The sequence below is a fragment of the Amblyomma mixtum genome, chromosome 1 (assembly GCF_055824585.1).
Source record: "Amblyomma mixtum isolate Tamu chromosome 1, ASM5582458v1, whole genome shotgun sequence".
Lineage (NCBI taxonomy): Eukaryota > Metazoa > Arthropoda > Arachnida > Ixodida > Ixodidae > Amblyomma > Amblyomma mixtum.
Window position 1 is genome coordinate 29,070,955 of NC_143012.1, and position 17,755 is coordinate 29,088,709.

Genomic DNA, 17,755 nt, shown 5'->3' on the forward strand with positions numbered 1-17,755 from the left:
AGCGTGGAATGACCTTGCAACAACAATAAACAAGCATACTATCGAGAGCGATTTGAACTCGTGCCTCACATTTGATCTATCTCAGCTCGTCACTAACCCGACTAGACAGGATAACCATTCTTCTAGCATTCTTAATCTTGTACTCGCTACTCATCCTGAGAGCATTTCACCGCTTACGCACCTATCAGGATTGAGTGATCACTCGGCAATCTACGGCACCTATCACAGTCCCTTATTACGCCCTGAAAAAGGGGTATTACATAAGGGGTGGGTCATTGCAGTACAATACCAGTGGTTACAGCTGATAAGAATGAAGATGGGCACGTGATGGCGGCAACATCGGCGGGGAGGGCATTCCAGTCAACAATGGTGCGGGGAAAAAAGGAACCTGAAAAAGTTGCAGTGCGCGATAGAGGCCGGGCGATCTGAAACGGGTGTGCAGTGCGGTGAGATATGCGGGTCGGATGAGAAATGTAAGGTGTTTGATTCAGAGTGCTATGAAAAAACTTGTGGAGCAAACACACATTAACGAAAACATTGACGCTCTACGACAAAGGGGACTACGATGCCATGAATAACGACCTCACGGAATTCTGTAGCTCTCTCCTCTGAAACTTTTCAAATCGCTCTGTCGAAACTAACTGGCCTCTGTTCACTGATAAAATACGCGTGCTCATCCATACCTACATCCCTACTAAAACAGTCACCACACGGTCATCATCGTCATGGTTCAACGGAAAGTTAAAAAGGCTACTTAACAAAAAAAAACGGCTCTTTCGATCTGCAAAGCATTCTAATGACGCCCCCGCATGGGAAAAGTATCATACTGCCGAAAAGAACTTTCTTTCTCACGCAGCACAAACCAAAAAAACCTTATTCTCATCCACATTACCTGATATGCTTCACAACAACCCCAGGCAATTTTGGAAGGCTATAAACACAAAAGCAACCCCACCAATATCGCTTTGCGACGAACACGGTTCGCCTATTCCACACACTGATACGGCTGAAGCATTAAATTATGCATTTTCATACAATTTTATTCACGATCCTGTAGGCGACATGCCTGACTATCCTTACTTTGGTTACCCTCCTATGCCTGACATACGTTTCGACCCTAACAGAATAATCGCGTTGATCGATTCCCTGAATCTAACTTCATCTGCTGGTATAGATGAAATTAACAGAAAAGTTCTCAAGAATACTAGAAACTTTGTAGCTGTTCTTCTTTGTCTTATCTTCCAGCAACCACTCGAGTCTGGTATTGTGCCCCACGACTGGAAAGTGGGGAAAATCATCCCAGTGCACAAAAAAGGCCCCCCCCCCCCCCCCCCCCCCCCCATCGTCTAGTAAGAACTACCGTCCCATCTCCCTCACTAGCGTTCAATCTAAATTAATGGAGCACGTAATTTACTCACACATCATGACCTTCTTGCAATCTGTCAACTTTTTTGACCCTTCTCAACACGGATTCCTGAAAAACCTAGCCTGCTCTACCCAACTGGCCCTCTTTACTCATGACATCAGTTCTAGTATGGACACGAACACACTCGTGGACGCTCTTTTCTTAGACTTCGAAAAAGCTTTCGACAAAGTTTCCCATCAACGCCTCTCATTTAAACTTTCGCGCCTAAACATCCACCTACTAGTATATGATTGGCTCCGGAATTTTTCGACTAACCGCCAACAGTTTGTATGGGCTAACAATCACTTATCATCCATCTCCCCTGTTACCTCCGGCGTACCACAAGGCACGGTTTTAGGGCCTCTATTATTTTTAATTCATATCCCAAGTAATCTATCTTCCACCGTTCGTTTGTTCGCCGACGACTGCGCCATCTACCGGAGCATCACTTGTAGCAGAGACACTTACCATCTGCAGTGCGGCATAAAACTTGTGGAAGAGTGGTGCGCAAACTGGCTAATGTCTTTAAACATTAATAAAACGACGCTCGTATCATTTCATCGTCGTCAATCGTATCCTACTCCTAATTACACCCTTCGCGGTTCCATGATATCACACGCATCTTCATATAAATACTTAGGTATTTGCGGATTTCTCTTGGACCACCCACATAATGAACATAACCAGCGAAGCTAACCGTGTTCTTGGTTATCTAAAGCGGAACTTGCGTTTGCTTCTTGTCCGTCCTAAACTTGAATATTCATGCTCGATCTGGGACCCCCAACAAATTAACCTAGCCAAAACTCTTGAGTACGTCCAGAGCCGCGCGATAAGATTCGTATATTCGGATTATTCATATCATACGAGCGTAACAGCATTGAAAACAAAAGCTAACCTCCCCAGCCTTGAATCCCGTCGAAAAATAGCCAGACTCTGCCTTTTCCACGGGTTTTATCATTCTCCTTTGAGTCATTCCGTTATCACCCCTGCACACCGCCTTTCACTTCGCATCAGTCATCCGAAATCTGTTCATACACGTCGAGCATCCACTTCTGCGAACCTAAAATCATTGTTCACCCAGACCGCAAGAGATTGGAACGACCTCCCCGCTGAAACTTTCATCCATCCTGGCCTGGAATACTTCAAATTATTCATCACTGGGCCGCCGCGTTGGCTCAGTGGCTATGGTGCTCGGCTGCTGACCCAAAAGACGCGGGTTCGATTCCGGCCGCGGCGGCTGGAATTTCTTTGGAGGAGAAATTCTAGAGGCCCGTGTACTGTGCGATGTCAGTGCACGTTAAAGAACCCCAGGTGGTCGAAATTTCCGGAGCCCTCCACTACGGCGTCTCTCATAGCCTTAGTCGCTTTGGGACGTTAAACCCCATAAACCAACCTATTCATCACTGATTTATTTCAATGATATGTATGCCCGCCCCTCATGTAATGCCCTTAGTGGGCCTTTGAGGTACTAATAAATAAAATAATAATAAAAAAGGTTATGTCATCCGCATACACATACACTTTGATAGCCTGAATAGGTATGTCCCGCATGAGTACGTTAAAAAGTAAAGGTGGCAGGACCTAACCCTGAGGCACACCTCTAGTCTGAGAAAAGGTTTCTGAAGTAAAGGAACCGTCGGAACCGAAGAAACGTTTATCTTTTAGCAATTCGTGTACCCATGCAAGAATGTAAAAAGGCGGCCGAATTTCGTCAAGCTTGTTCAAGTGTATCCAGTGCTCTACGCTGTCATATGCTTTGGCGATATCCACAGTGACTAAATCCGCGACCTCTTTCTTCCCCATTGCAACCCTATTTCTGCTTTCCAAATCTAAATGAGCAGTCGAGATCGAGCACCCTCTACGTAACCTTATCTGGCAAGCACTGAATGCTTGTAATGTCATAACGTGGTCTGTAAGGCGGCTGTGGTCAATGCGTTAAAAAAGTTTTACTAAATTAGACAAGAGGGAAATCGGCCGAATATTATCGATTACAAAACCCTTCCTAGGGTCTTTGACAAGTAATATTATTTTCGCGATTTTCCATTCGGTAGGTAGGCAAGCTGTCTCAAGGGACACGCTTACAATATGCAGAACATCAGAGGTAAAGTCTTGCACGATAGTCTTGAACTTAGCGATAGTGACCCCGTCGCACACAGGAGCTGCAGGTTTGAGGCCAGCAACTATGGAAAATAATTCAGAGGGTGCAACCGCAATGAAGCCTGCGCGCGGTGTGGGCGGGACGAACGGAACCACCAACCGCGCTTGAAAACGCCGAGCAAGACCTTGAGCTATCTGGTGAAGTTGATTTTTTGCTTCCTGGGGAGGTAGCACCAAAGACTCTGCAACATCACAGGACGGGTAATTATGGTCGAGTTCCATGAACCGGTACAAAGCCTTGCTATTATTTGGGCTGGATAGATAACTGTTCAAATTCGTATTGCACTCCCCCTCCGCCTTACCAATGGTCCTTTTAAATGAAGCCGCGAAATATTTGCAATTTATCCAGTGGTTATGATTTATCCAGTGCTTATGGAGAGGCTCTGCAGGTAGATTTTTTTAAGGCTATGATATGCTCTCTTACATCCATCATTCCACCGCAGGGAGGGAGGGCTGTTTGGTTGGGTGGTTGGTTGACCTCAAATATGGCGCATACCAACAACGGTGGAGTGCCCAAGACACAGGCGGTGAACTACTGGAAACAGGAGCGTTTAGAGAGGATAAAGGAGTAGTAATAAGCTACAGGCTGACGGACTGGATGACGCAACGACAGGGGACGTGTTAACGAAGACGGGACAATGACCTTAGGTGCAAAATCGACGCATGTAATGTTTCGCTGTCGCACTGACAGAGAGAAAAAAAATTAGAATTGGAGGCGCTGCGTTTCTAGAAGGAAATTTTGCACAGCAGAGCGCACACTCCTGTTGGTGTGTCCAAGCAAAGAAGCGCCAATGGAAAGAACAACCGCAGTGGACACAGGTGGACCCAGCTGGTGAAGCGGAATTTGTAATATGCGCCTCCTTAAAGAAGAGAAGCGGCGGTAGATCAGCTGGTAGTGATCTATGTCTCAGGCTCGGCCCAAAACGGGCACAGTGGGGAAACCGCCAGACCAGATCTATGAAGGTAGAAATTTAGTAGAGGTATCCGGCATTGCAAACGCGTGATAGAGACCTCCAGTCTGCGCGAGCGCCAGTATTTGTAACATGAGAGGTCTGACATCAGGAAACATGAGAGGAGGGATGCCTGGCTTTGAATATAGATTGATGATGATGATGATGATGCACTCAGGCTTAATGGCACATACCCATGGCGGGGGATTGGCCAGGGTGCATAGCGGATACAAACGCACTCATGATGATGATGACGTCCTCAGGCTGCCCTGTGGTCTCAATAGTCGTCGTTTTCGCTGTAGTGGCGTAAGTTTTCTGCCGTGACATAATGCCTCGGCCAAATGCGGGCCCATTTATGTTTGCGTAGAGGAAAAATAATCCTACCTTTGTAAATTAAAGAGGAGACTTCGAGCCAAACAAAGATTGTTTTGCTGTTTTTCAGTATATTGCTCCCTTACTTCTGCATACAGAAGAGGAAGACGAGAAGCCATGCTCGCGGCGGCGCTCGTGGTTCCGTGCCGCTCGAGCCAGCTTGAGCCAGCAGTCTGCGTCGCCATCTGCAAGAACCGTCGCTTTCCCTAGCAGCCATCCCTCTCGGATCTGGACTACCTGGGTGGTGCTGTAAGTATGGCATATCTCTTGCCATATTTGTATTCGGGCTGGAAGCACGGAATAACATCATCGTCATCAGCCTGACTGCGCCCATTGCAGGGCAAAGGACTCTCCCATGTCTCTTCAATTAACCGTGCCCTTTGCCAGCGGCGGCCACCTATCCCCGCAAGCTTCTGAACCTCATCCGCCCATCTAACTTTCTGCCGTCCCCTGCTACGCTTGCCTTCTCTTGGAATCCACTCCGTTACCCTTCAGGACCAGCGATTACCTTGCCTTCGAATTACATGCACTGACCAAGCCCATTACTTGCTCTTGATTTCGACTAGCATGTCATTAACTCGCGTTTCCTCCCTCACCCACTCTGCCCGCTTCCGGTTTCTTAACGTTACGCCTATCATTTTTCTTTCCATAGCTTGCTGCCTTGTCTTGGTGCAGAGCTTAAGCGATGCGCCAGTGCCCTGCGATGGCATGTGCTTCCTCCGACATGTGGCCTGTGCGACGAGTTGTCCTGAGCGGCCATAATTGACCTTAATCTCGTCTGCTAGCTCTTCATGTCGTCTTGAGTATATTTTAGTTCGTCTGGTGCTTTGCAGAGGCTTACCCTGCCTCAAACAAAAGCCCCCCACGTCCCCGTTGTCGTGTCAACAATGAAAAATCTCCCCAAATTAAAACCCCACAACGTCTATCGCGTTGTGGGGTTTTAATTTCCCGGCGTCTACTTTAACGCCGGGAAATAGACGCTGTTGAGAATGCCACCGGTACGGATCATATGATCCAACGTGGATGGGCCCCAATGTGACTTATGAGTTCGTGTTCCTATGGGTGACGTTTGGGGCGCGGACTGGTGGTGGTCGAACTGTTGGAAGTTGGTCAAAGTTGAGGTGCGGGGGCAGTGAATATTCGACATCAATGATGTATCCGAGAATTGCGGCGCTCTAGTCTTCCGCCCACTGCGGCAAAACAACTTATATGCTTCGCTTCCGAGGGCCTAAGGTTTAGGTATACTATAGCATTTTGAACACGGCGTCGCGCAGTCGCAGTTATAGAAGATGGTTCGACATTAGCCAAAATAACCGCTGCACTCTTCTCTGTATTCAGAAAACCCGATCGGTGTGAGTCGTGACTAAGCTAGGCTTCTCTTTATACAGACCATCCACGTGCGCAATCGAAAAGGCCATGGTGTGGAGGCTGGTCTTGCTCCTCTGGAAAGACGTTTACATCCGCCGCTTCTGGCGTCACCTTCCTGCGACCATCGCGCAAACCCTGTTCGCTCTGCTGGTCATCTACTCGCTCAACAGCGACATCTCGGACGAGGACCAGCAGGTCGGGGATGCCCACAGCTCCACCGTCAAGCGGCCGGTGACGACGACACAGACGACGTCCCGCCAACCACAAAGGGAGCAACATCCTGAGTATCCCGGGCATGCGCAACAGGCCCAATCCCGAGGCTTCCGACCCACCGAGAAGCCGAAGCCGCAGCCTAAGCCCAAGCCCAAGCCTCAGCGGCCGCGCGTGGCCATGCCGGAGATGTCGTTTCCACCGCGCCACCCGCTCGACTCCTGGAAGTCTGGACCGGGCGCGAATGTGGAGCAGCTGTGTTTCGTCACTGAGACGCCAGCCCTGGCGACCGTTGCGAAGCAGGCAGCCAAGATCCTAAACATCTCGGAGGTTCGTGGCCTTGTTGCTTAAGCGGACAGGCTTCCATCGCGCCACGTGTAATTTCGGCATGTTGTGGGAGACATTCGTCCTGTACATTATGTACAGGCTTTGTCGAAAGTAAATAGTACAAGCGGTTTACTTAGAAGAACTGCGAAATGCTGTGCGGCTAGCTGTGCATCAGTAGCGTTTAAAATTTTCAGAACGTGAGAGGATCTCTCTTCCTCACCTCTTCGAAAGTTTCGCTAGGACTTGCACGCATTCCGAAAGAGCCCTACTATACGCGCCTTAGAAGCGAACCCCTTGGGCTCCTTACTTTTGACAAAGACTGTGCAGTAGAGTGCGATGTTACGGTGATCGCGACGGCAGAGCTGGACAAACTCTCCTGGCGCAGCTTTTTTTGCCTAGCTTGAAAGCTGCACTGGGTGTTGTAGCATGTGGAACAGTCAAGAGCCGAAAGAAGTACTCTAAACACGGATAAACATATATGCCAGTAAAACGATAGTAAGCTGTTTCCTAGCGCACTTTCTTTTACAAATGGTAATGCGCTAAAGAACAGCTTACTCCCTTTTTAGTCCGTTCTCTTTAGAGTGTACGCATATACTCCCCCTTACTGCATGCTGAAAAGCGTGTTACGCACATCTGCCTTTGAATCACCTCCGAATCTTATGCCTTGTCCTGCGGCGATTTTTTTTCCCATACCATTGTGAAAACCACGGTTAACGGAACGGTTAAGGTCGGAACATGGTCTTGTTAGTTCATATTTCTGAATTGTAACGCATCTGAAGGCAAGGGACATTGAACGCTTTGTTCGCTGCCCCTTGTTTTCTGATGGTCTACACCTGGGAAAAAAAAAGTAGTCAAATCTTTGCCGATGAACCCTATGATGATGTGACGCCGCGTTTCGTACTCGTTGAATGAGAAAACGCACTGATTGATATTTCGCTTTAATGGCGGAAATCCTCCTTCGGCAGCTGGAATGACGGGCTTAACGGAACCAAGGGAAAAACGAAGAGGTCATCGTCTGTTAATCGCGTGAAAATGCACGCGTGCTGAAACATATTTTGAAATGGAGGCGAACTAACCGGCGCGGTTTTCTTGCAGGTCATCGAGCTGAAGAGTAAACACGAAGTGGCCCAGTACTTCAGCAATATAGAACGGCCCTCTCGCGATCAGTCCCCCGTGGGAAGACTGATAGCCATTGTCTTCAACGTGGCGTCGTATGAGAATGTAGGGCCAGTGCCGCGCCGGTTCGAATATAACAAGGACCTGGCGAAAAGAACGCTGGAAGACGGCCCCTGGGAGCTGGACTACGAGGTGTGTACCCGTACCAATTGCTTTCAACTCTCGGTCCCACCTTGGGGAAACCTTTCATGCCGGAAAGTGTGCGTCTGGTTTTATTAACGCTGGTGAAAGCTTGCGCAAGGGCCGCCGTTGCTATTGCGATAAGCCGCGATAAGCCAGAGGTGCAGTGAATAGGAGACGCGACGACGCGAATGCTATGTGGTCTTTTTTGTGTTGTTGTTGTTGTTGTTGTTGTTGTGCGAAAGCAACACTACGCGAGTCGCCGAGCCATTTCGCGGAGCTGAGGAAAGGCCATACTGCGCATGCGCGAGGAGCAGTGACTTCACACGGCACACAGCGGGCGCGCCGCCGCCGTCGCTGCGCGGGTGACTCAGAGGTGCCGCCGCCGCGCTCGCCAGTTGCGCATGTGCAGCAGCGGCGCACAGCTAGCGTGCCGGGGCCGCCGCCGCTGCCGCGCGCTGTTCATCGCCTCTCTCTCTCCTCGTTGCTTTCGCAATCCTCCAGGTTGAACCAAAGCTAAACCACTGCCAATTTTTTATGCGAAGCATACTAGCCGCACAACCGAGCTCTTCCTTGCTGCGCCGCGCGCGGCCGCGTAGCTACCACTTGACCTACATCGGCGCACCACGTGATATGACGTCACAGCAGCTGTGAAAGCTAGGGCTCAACTCGTGCGCTCGCTTGCGGACGGGCAGCCTCCGCCGGCGGTATGTTTCGCATGCTAGGCTTAACCATAAGCTAAGCCAGGCCATTTTTTTTTCGTTCTGTTCCTGGCTTATCTCGCTAGATGTCATAGCGAATTGACCAACTTGCCCAGCCTTCTAACTTTCTAACTGGGTTGCAAAATGGTCTGTGGTGGTTAAGCTAACGATCTACAGGATGCTGGTTCGTTGTGGCGCTTTCAGAAGGGCGCGGGAGCCATTGGTCGGTGCTCAAGAGAGAAATTTCTAGGCTGCTGAATAGTTCACAGTCATGCCAGGCACATGAAAATTATACTTTGTAGGGGAGAATTTACGGACAGAATTGACGGCGTAGTTCCATCCCCGAGCGTTGTTTGACCCTGGATACTATATAAAGCACATCATCCAAATGCGAAGAAACCTTACCGGTATTCCCCAGCGCTAAATAGATCACGAGAGCGTTGTGCACGTTAGCGAAGGCCACAATTACGCCGACCCTTTTCCAATGACGCACGCCACTAAGACTTCAATAGCCTGCTGCGACATAAATTGCCAGCTCTTGTGATTTTCAAAGTTGATCAAGTATACAGGTATTATCTTAGGTCGCGGTACGTGGTTGAGAGCTCTAGGAAAGCAACTCAACGGTCATGTTTTAAAAATATGGTCAACAAGATGACGTATCCTTGCCGCACATTCAACGATGTGGTCTTATTGCTGCATGGCCTAAGTATTACGCATTTATCGATGAAAATTCTAGGCTAACGATTATATGACGACTGTTCGAGGCCTAAGCAACGGCCGCTCGATCTCATCTAGGAGCGGCTCGCCATGACTGCAACGCCGCCGGAAATGGAGAAAATTTCAATTTGTTCCGCTGGCTGTCGGTGAAAGATAGTTAACGACAGTATTCTTCTAATGAACGAGTAGAACAGCTGCATTGGCGAAGACTCGCGTCTGAATGAGTAAAGCCGGTACGAGGACCCTTGTTTTGCAATGATAACTAAGCCGGGACACAAGGCACAGTATAGCTTATCACAATCTTTTCTTCGCTCCTGGGCATCACAGTTTTTGTGAGCGTGTGACGCAGAAACCAATCAAGCTTTTCTTCCTCGTCGGTCGTGCAGGTTCGCGTCCACGGCGTGCAGTTCGACGTGAACGTCCACTATCGCCGCTTCCTGGTGATGCCCGGGGCGCTCAAATTGGGCACATTCGGCGAGACGAATTACCTGCTGCCCATCCAGTACGCTGTCGACACAGCCTACCTGGAGGCCGTCAGTGAGGCGCGGAAGAGGCCGATCGATTACGAGGTGCGTGACGTGCCCGGGGCGGGAACGATAGCAACACAGGCGGCACGCTACTGGATTGGATTGGATGCTGGCCACGGCCTTTGCAGCTTCCGGGCTTCGTACGATGTACCGGCCTTATAGGGGAAAGAAAGTGAAGAATTAAGATAAAAAATATAGAATCATTTGTGCTAGAAAAACTTGGAACTCTGAACACACGGTGCCTCAGGGCCTTGAGTCGATAGTACAAGAAGCTTGGAAGAAGGCAGACATCATATTAATCTATAGGAAATGGGACATCAAGGACATGAAATATTGCAGATCTATCAGCTTACTGTCCGTTGCTTACGACGTATTCACTAAGGTAATCACCAACAGAATTAGAGCAACCTTAGGCATCAGTCAACCAAAGGACCAGGCTGGCTTTCGTAAAGGCTACTGTAAAATAAGTGACATTAACACCCTATAGATCCGAATATTGATAAATGCGCTGAACATAACCAACCACTGTACGTATATTGGCTTCAAAGATTATGAGGAAGCATTTTGCTCAGTCGAACCCCAGCACCCATGCACTAATTTTGTAATCAGGGTGTAGAAGAGACATTGTAAAGACACCGGAAAATATTTACACAGGTTGCATAGCGACCATTGTCCTTTACAGGGAAAGTGATGAAATACTGATGAGGAACGGTGTCAGGCAAGGAGACATGATTCCTTCAACATTTTTACAGGGAAGAGTTGGGAAGATAGGGAAGAGTTGGGAATAAAAGATAATGGAGCATACTTTAGCAATCTCCGCTTTGGACTTAAACTGAGGGCATTGTAACGAGCTGTAGAGAGGTAAAATGATAGGTGTAAATTTGATATACTGGAAGACAGCAGAATGGATCAGAGAACAAACGCGAGTTAACGACATCCTAGTCGGAATCAAGAATGAAATGGGCTTGGGCAGGGCGTGTATTGCGAAGGGAAGAACATCCTGTAGGAGAGGGACAAGGACAAGGAAGTTTGCAGGGATACAAGGTGGCCGCTGCTGACACAGGACAGGGTGAATTGGAAGGATATCGGCCTGGCCTTTGTCTTGTAGTGGACTAATTTAGACTTACGATGAGGAATGCAAGCTATGACACATACATTGAGTCGACTGGCGGGGTATATTTAAGCGTCAAGTACGTTCTAGTGGGGCAAAGATTTATGCTGCCTTGTTTTGCTTATAGCTGCCTGTGCATCGCCATGACGCTGCACCGGTGAGTGCTATAGGCGGCATTTATGACGAAGCGACAACCATATTGTTTTCCACATGTTTGAGGCTGTTTGAAGAGAGCTTGAAGGGCTTTATTTCCACAACTCCATGCCAGCAAGGTCCTTCACTGCTCACAAAACGTCTGTCCGCAGATTGTGCTGCAGCGGTTCCCGTACCCGAGTCTCTACCCGGAGGATTTTGGGACCACGTACGCCCGTGTGGTCATCCGCTTCGCGATTGCCTTCTGGCTTCCCTTCACGCTCTTCGTCGTCCAGATCGTCGAGGAAAGGGTGAGTTCACATCGGCGGTCTACAAGACGCAGTACTACGCAATTCACAAATCTCGGCAGTCATGCATGAGTTATAAAGGGCTACAGACACCAAAATTTGGTGACGCGTATGACATTACTCTGCATGTATCGCCACCTGGTGTTCGCCTACGACCAGGCGGGGGTCCCACTCCAGAAGCGCGGGTGCTCCATATTAAGGCGAAAGCCTTTAATGCCCATACTGTCGTTAGCAGCCGTGTCGGCAGATGTGTCCGCGTTTCGGCGTCACTACTTAAAAAAAAACCTGTGTCGAGGCTGGGAATCGAACCACGGCCTTTGGCATTTGAAGTGGAAAGATGCGCATCTAGTGAATGCACGGGTTTCATAGATAAAATAAAGAAATAAAAAATAAAAGTAAGAAAAACCAATAAAAATAAAACAGGAAAGAAACAAAAATAAATATAAAATAAAAATATGGGGAAAATTAGAGACAGTGCGCCAGGAAACGCTTTCGCCTTGCAGCACTTTAGAGCGCCAAAGTGCCCCCTGAATTTTTTAGGCTACGTTCGCGCGAGCATAATGTAGATATCATTCGAAAGCATAATGAACATTATATCAATAGATGCACACTACTATTGTGTGGCTGCATTATCAACTGCTCAAGTGGTCGTATTACAGATGATGAAGTCCGTAGTTTCGTTGGTACGACCCACTTCAGAGAACAATTATGAAGACAATACTTCACTTAGGACAGTTTCGTTTGGCCTACGTAAAAAACGGGTGTTTATCATATGATCTCAGAATGTACTTTCGTTGAATTGTATTTGATCGGTGGCCTTTTAAATATAGCAAAATTTGACTGTTTTGGGCATGAGTATCTGCTCTTTATCGCGGAGCACAGCATCAATATTTTTACCATTTGGGGTGGACATTATACTAGTGCAGTGCACTAAGTTTGATCAACTTATCTTCATTAGTTCGTTCTTAATTGCCTTTACAATTTGAAGATTTCCGTAATACTGCCTCAAGATCTTGCCAATCAGCCTGACTACGCCAACTGCGGGGTAAAGGCTTCTCCCATGTCTCCCTTATTATACCTGTCCTTTGCCAGCTGCGCCCACCGTGTCCCCGCAAACTTCTTAATCTCATCCACCCACCTAACTTTCTGCCGCCCCTTGCTACGCTTACCTTCTTTTGGAATCCACTCCGTTACCCTTAAGGACCAGCGGTTATCTTGCCTTCGCATTACACGTCCTGTCCAAGCCCATTTCTTCCTCTGGGTTTTGACTAGGATGTCATTCTCTCAACCACTCTGTCCGCTTCCGGTCTGAATGTTACACCTATCATTTTTCTTTCCATAGCTCGCTGCGTTGTCCTTAACTTTCCAGTGACTGATGTCCGAAAGCTAAAGGTGACGTCACAAGTCACGGCCGCAGGTCTCCCTAAGGCTGACCACAGCTGCAATGGCGCGCTCCGCAGGTGAGCGGTATGCGAGAGCTGATGCGCGCGTACGGCGTCGGAGACGCGCTTTACTGGCTGTCGCACTACCTGAGCTTGCTGACCACGGTGGCCCTAACGGACGCCTTCTCGCTGGTTGTGCTGTACGGCGCACTCGGTGACAGCTCCGGAAACCGGTTCATCGCGGCCACCAATCCGGCGCTGGTCTACCTGGTGATCCTGTGCTTCGGCAGCGCGTTGGCTGTGCACGCCATGTTCCTCTCGCTAATGTTCGACAGCAGTGAGTGCATACGCTCGCTTGCCAGTGTGTGATTGTTACACGCTCCGTTAGAGGGCGCTACAATTCGGCATCATGCAGTTACTTCCGCGAGCGCAGAAAAAAAAATTGTCGCAGTCTGTGGGAATGTACTGATGGCCAAACATAAAGCAGGGACATGTTTAAGCGTGGTTGCTGCCACTCCAGATGGCGCCACCTCCGCTGTGAGCCTACTATTCCTTCCGTGCTGGCAGCGCTAGCGCACTCAGCTCTACTTATCGGTGAAGGGGGGGGGGGGGAGATAAAAAAGAGCGAATATGACCATGAGAAGGGATGGAGACTGTTGGAGCCTTGATTCTAGCAAATATGGTGTTCAAATATCACAGGAAGCCACAAAATGTTTGACAATGCGCACATACAGCGCAGCTGTCACTGAGTTTAGCGTATTATTCTACATACCGTAAATGTCATTTTTTTTACACGTTTAGTCATTGCTTCTCCTTCTGAAGAACTTTAGCTGTAGTTGGGTAATGACAAGGTTGTAGCCGCGGCCTTTGCTTAGAAGGCCTCTACCTCTCGCTCGTAGCTCGCATGGCAGGTCTGCTGTCCTCGGTGCACTGGTTCCTGAGCCTGATGCTGCCGTACGTGTTCCTGCAAAACCCGTACGGCTTGGGCTACTACCTCACGTCCAGACTGAGCAAACTGCTCTCCTCCGTTCTTCCGGGCATGTTCCTCCACTGGTGCTGGATGGTCATCGAGCGTCTGGAGAGATTCCGTGAGTGCCTCGGCTGCACGAGTAGCCGATCGTCGAGCTCGTTTTTGATAGTTTGCCAGTTGCTTTGTACGAGCAGCAACCCTTAGCACTTTCACGACAGATTACCGGTAATTATTTGCTGAATATACCCAGAAAAATGTTTAGAACTGAACCACATCTGAATCTAGAGACGTACGGCTTTTTAACGCATGTTTTGGTGCGAAGACTTCACCCAGGTTGTGAGTGACGAAATAGTGAGGCTACGAGTGAGGTTCGCTATCTGGGCTTCTCACAAGGACATACCGATAAGTCAGTAGACGTTTTTTTTTCCATTCTGCCTCCATTAAAGTGCCACCGGCACTGAAGCACCGACCTAAAGATGCTAAGCAGCGGAACACCACTGAGCCATAGCGTACCGCTTCAGTGCGATGTTCCCTTACAGAAGAAAAAAATTAGACAATCTATAGGCTGTCCATGGACTTCTGTCTATAAAGTCTTTAGACTATCTATACTAGAGAAGTCTATAAGCGATACAAATGTTATATACAGTTTATAGACAATCTATAGATTTCTGGCCATACAATTTAAGTAGACTTTTGTCTACAGACGATGAATAGACAAAAAGAAGTATCTTTAGCAAGGAAATAGTCTTTAAGAAGTCTACAGACTGTCTGTAGATAATTTTGAGCAGCTGCATGACCCCTTCGGCACGCTACCCATCGCAGGGAACGGGGGCGGACTGGACAACTTCGCCAGCGTGGAACTGACGCCGGACAACGTGACCATTGCCCAGCTGATCATCATGAGCATCGCGTCGAGCATGGTTGTCATGTTCGTGACATGGTACATCGACAGTGTGACCACCTGCAATGGGACCAAAGTGGCCAAGTCGTTCACGTTCCTGTTCGAGGTGCGCACATATTCACTAATATACAAAAGAACGACTCCCTGATGTCTTAAACTAATATGGCAGTTTGGGCGAGTTGGTATGGCATGCACTCAGAAATAGAGCCCAGCATCTGGTTGGAAGATAGCGCTCTTATGTCCTTCGGCTTGTTTTCGTCTTGGGTTGCGCTAAATTTGTTTAGTCACTGCACCGCTTCAATTGCTCGTATTATGCATAGAGAGCTCCATATGCTCTGACTCGCTGAAGAACTTCGTGACTTTTCTTACCGCTCTGGGAAGAAGTGAGAGCGACTACTGTATTCCCTTCTGTGGCATCACCTCCTTGTGGTTGCTCGGTGTTCGAACAACTCTAAGGTCGCACCATTTGCAATATTTCCTCGGGGCCCAAGTATATCGGAATTCGGCACCTGTATGTAATACAGGATATGAAATTAGTTATCCGACCGTCACACCAGATGTGACAGTCGAAACGAACTTCTTGGTGCCGCGGCGAGCTATTCAAGAGGTTGTTGTGGCGGAGAAGGAAGTCTCAGAGCGAGATCAGTGGCCGACTCCGCAGCTCTTAGGAGGCGCCTATCCGCTCGAAAGTGGCACAAAGGCACGCCCGCATTCTGGTTCGGAGTTTCCCAACCGCAATGCTCAAGTAATTATAATTTTGATTTGGGCTTGTTGATCTTGTAGAGCAGAGTAAGGCAGCGCGAGTAGACGAGACGAAACACAAGAACTGACATATTACGTGCGTTAAAACTGCTAGCAACAAATATATTTAAAGCAAATAGCAGCATTTATATATCAGCCGTGACCCATGTGACAAAATGAACTAAGCTGAAATAATAAAACTAAGATAGCAAAAGAGACAAAGGTGGCCAAACTAGAAAGTCATCCTTCGAGCGGGCCTGGTTATCATGAGTGCGCCAGCATGTTCCACAATAAATTTGCAGTAATTTCAGTGCCTGTCCTGTTGGTTTTTTCGTGTTCGTGTCCATCTATTCGCGCTCTCTCCCCTCGCTCTGTGCTGCGCAATGTTGCGACGTCACTGCGCCCACACTTTTTGAATGTCAAGAAGCCTGTGTGTTCTTTCTTCGTCCGTGTTGTTTTAGCGCTTTGAAAAATGTCATACCTGCACTAACTAGCCCGATCCGCCACACTTCTGAGCAAGCTCCTGGTTACAAAGACCACGTGAGGTTATGTTACCTCAGAGGTTTTGGTTACTGTTATCGAAGACGCCGAGAACTGGGCAAAACACCTGTAATTGACCGGCGATTGCGTGACTTTACTTGTCAAAGCAACTCTGTAGCATGCGGGCTTGGGCATGTATTGACCTGTTTAATGGAGCGGAGGGAGGGAGCTTGTGCTATTCGGTGAAACTCCCGTTATCACTTCACCGCCAGGGAGTAGGCAGGAAAGCCTTCAGTTCCGGGAGACCCGTTGTGTCAATAATGGAGTAATTAATCAGCATGCACATGTAAGCTGTATAACAAGAGTGAGTAAATTACTCCCTAACAGAAATCTATTCTAGCTTGATGGATTTCCCTAATTTCATTGGATTATCCTTCGTGTCTCCGCAAACCACACTCGGCGTTGGATTAACCCTGCGGGGCGTTTTCACGAACAGGGCCATTACTGGAGCCCGCCCTCCAGCAAGGACACTCCAGCGGCCGCTGTGAACACCAGGTGCAAGCATTACGAGGCGGAACCGGAGAACGCTGTGCCCATAGTGTCCATCAACGGAGTGTCCAAGGTACGCGACCGAGAAAGTGGGCAACAGCGCTAAAGCTCACATGGAGCTAACCCCATTGCCGAATCGCGGAGTTCTCCAGGCGTCTGAGGGAATGACCTTGTAACCTAATGGCTGCAAGCAGGTGGCTGCTGATGTGTATGAAATGCATCCTTGATTGAAACCTACACCACCTTCGGGGGTATCCTCTAAACGCATTGGGCGGACATCATGATTAGTTGTACTTGCTCCTGCGGGATATGCTGTAGTTGGAAACTGACTTGACGATGACCCCTTTTGTGGCCGCCATACAATACTAATCACTCTTCCAGGTGTGACGCTTGCTTCCTGGGCAATAAAATTGACTGTGAGGAGTGTAGAAGACCAAAGGAGCCGGTCGTCTTGTGTAGTTTTTTCAGTCTTCTTACGTTAGACTGGAAAATTTTAGTACAATGTAAGTAATTTATGACTTCAGAGTGATCCACTTCGTAACAATGTTGACTGCCCTCTGGCATGCGGGAATTCCGAAGCTGGCAAGAAAGGCTTTTTCGTTCGCCGTACGTGATGCAGAGAAACGAGTGGACACGTGTCGAATATGCGTCGCACGGCGGTGCGTGTATCATCGGCAGGTTGAAAATTCGCGAAGTTGTTGACGATGAGGATGCGCGTTTGTTTCCCCGCAGAGGTATGGAAACTACTCGATCCTCAACGACGTCAGCCTCAACATATTCAGCAAGCAAATCACCGTGCTGCTGGCGCCGCCCGAAACCGGGAAAACAACCATGATGAAGCTCATAACAGGTGATGCTGCACCGGTCTTTTGAAGCATTGTACAGTTCTGTCGCTGAAATGTGCATACAGGAGTATACAGGAAGTATACAGGATACACGAGTATACGGTATACAGGAGTACACAAGACAAGAACCCCAGGTGGTCGAAATTTCTGGAGCCCTCCACTACGGCGTCTCTCATAGCCTTAGTCGCTTTGGGACGTTAAACCCCATAAACCAACCAACCAAACCTGAGCTACATCAGATTATGGCTTGTTGCCGTTGTCCTTACCTGGCTCCAGAACATTTGGCTAGAGCTGCAGAAAAAAAAA

General features: G+C 48.5%; 1 protein-coding gene across 4 annotated transcripts in view; it reads left to right on the top strand.

Annotated features, from left to right (window-relative positions):
- The first annotated feature begins 11,465 nt into the window (after nucleotides 1-11,465).
- Nucleotides 11,466-17,755, top strand: part of LOC149365900 (phospholipid-transporting ATPase ABCA3-like) — a 31,255-nt gene continuing 24,965 nt past the window's right edge. The window contains exons 1-5 of one of the 4 annotated variants that reach the window (XM_089547090.1): nucleotides 11,466-11,584; nucleotides 13,863-14,051; nucleotides 14,756-14,940; nucleotides 16,552-16,677; nucleotides 17,337-17,454. In XM_089547090.1, the coding sequence (XP_089403216.1) occupies nucleotides 13,868-14,051; nucleotides 14,756-14,940; nucleotides 16,552-16,677; nucleotides 17,337-17,454 (613 nt within the window). In that variant the 5' untranslated portion in view covers nucleotides 11,466-11,584; nucleotides 13,863-13,867. Of the gene's footprint in view, nucleotides 11,585-13,041; nucleotides 13,301-13,862; nucleotides 14,052-14,755; nucleotides 14,941-16,551; nucleotides 16,678-17,336; nucleotides 17,455-17,755 lie in introns of those variants that run through there. The other 3 variants (XM_089547098.1, XM_089547086.1, XM_089547082.1) reach the window with 3 other exon arrangements.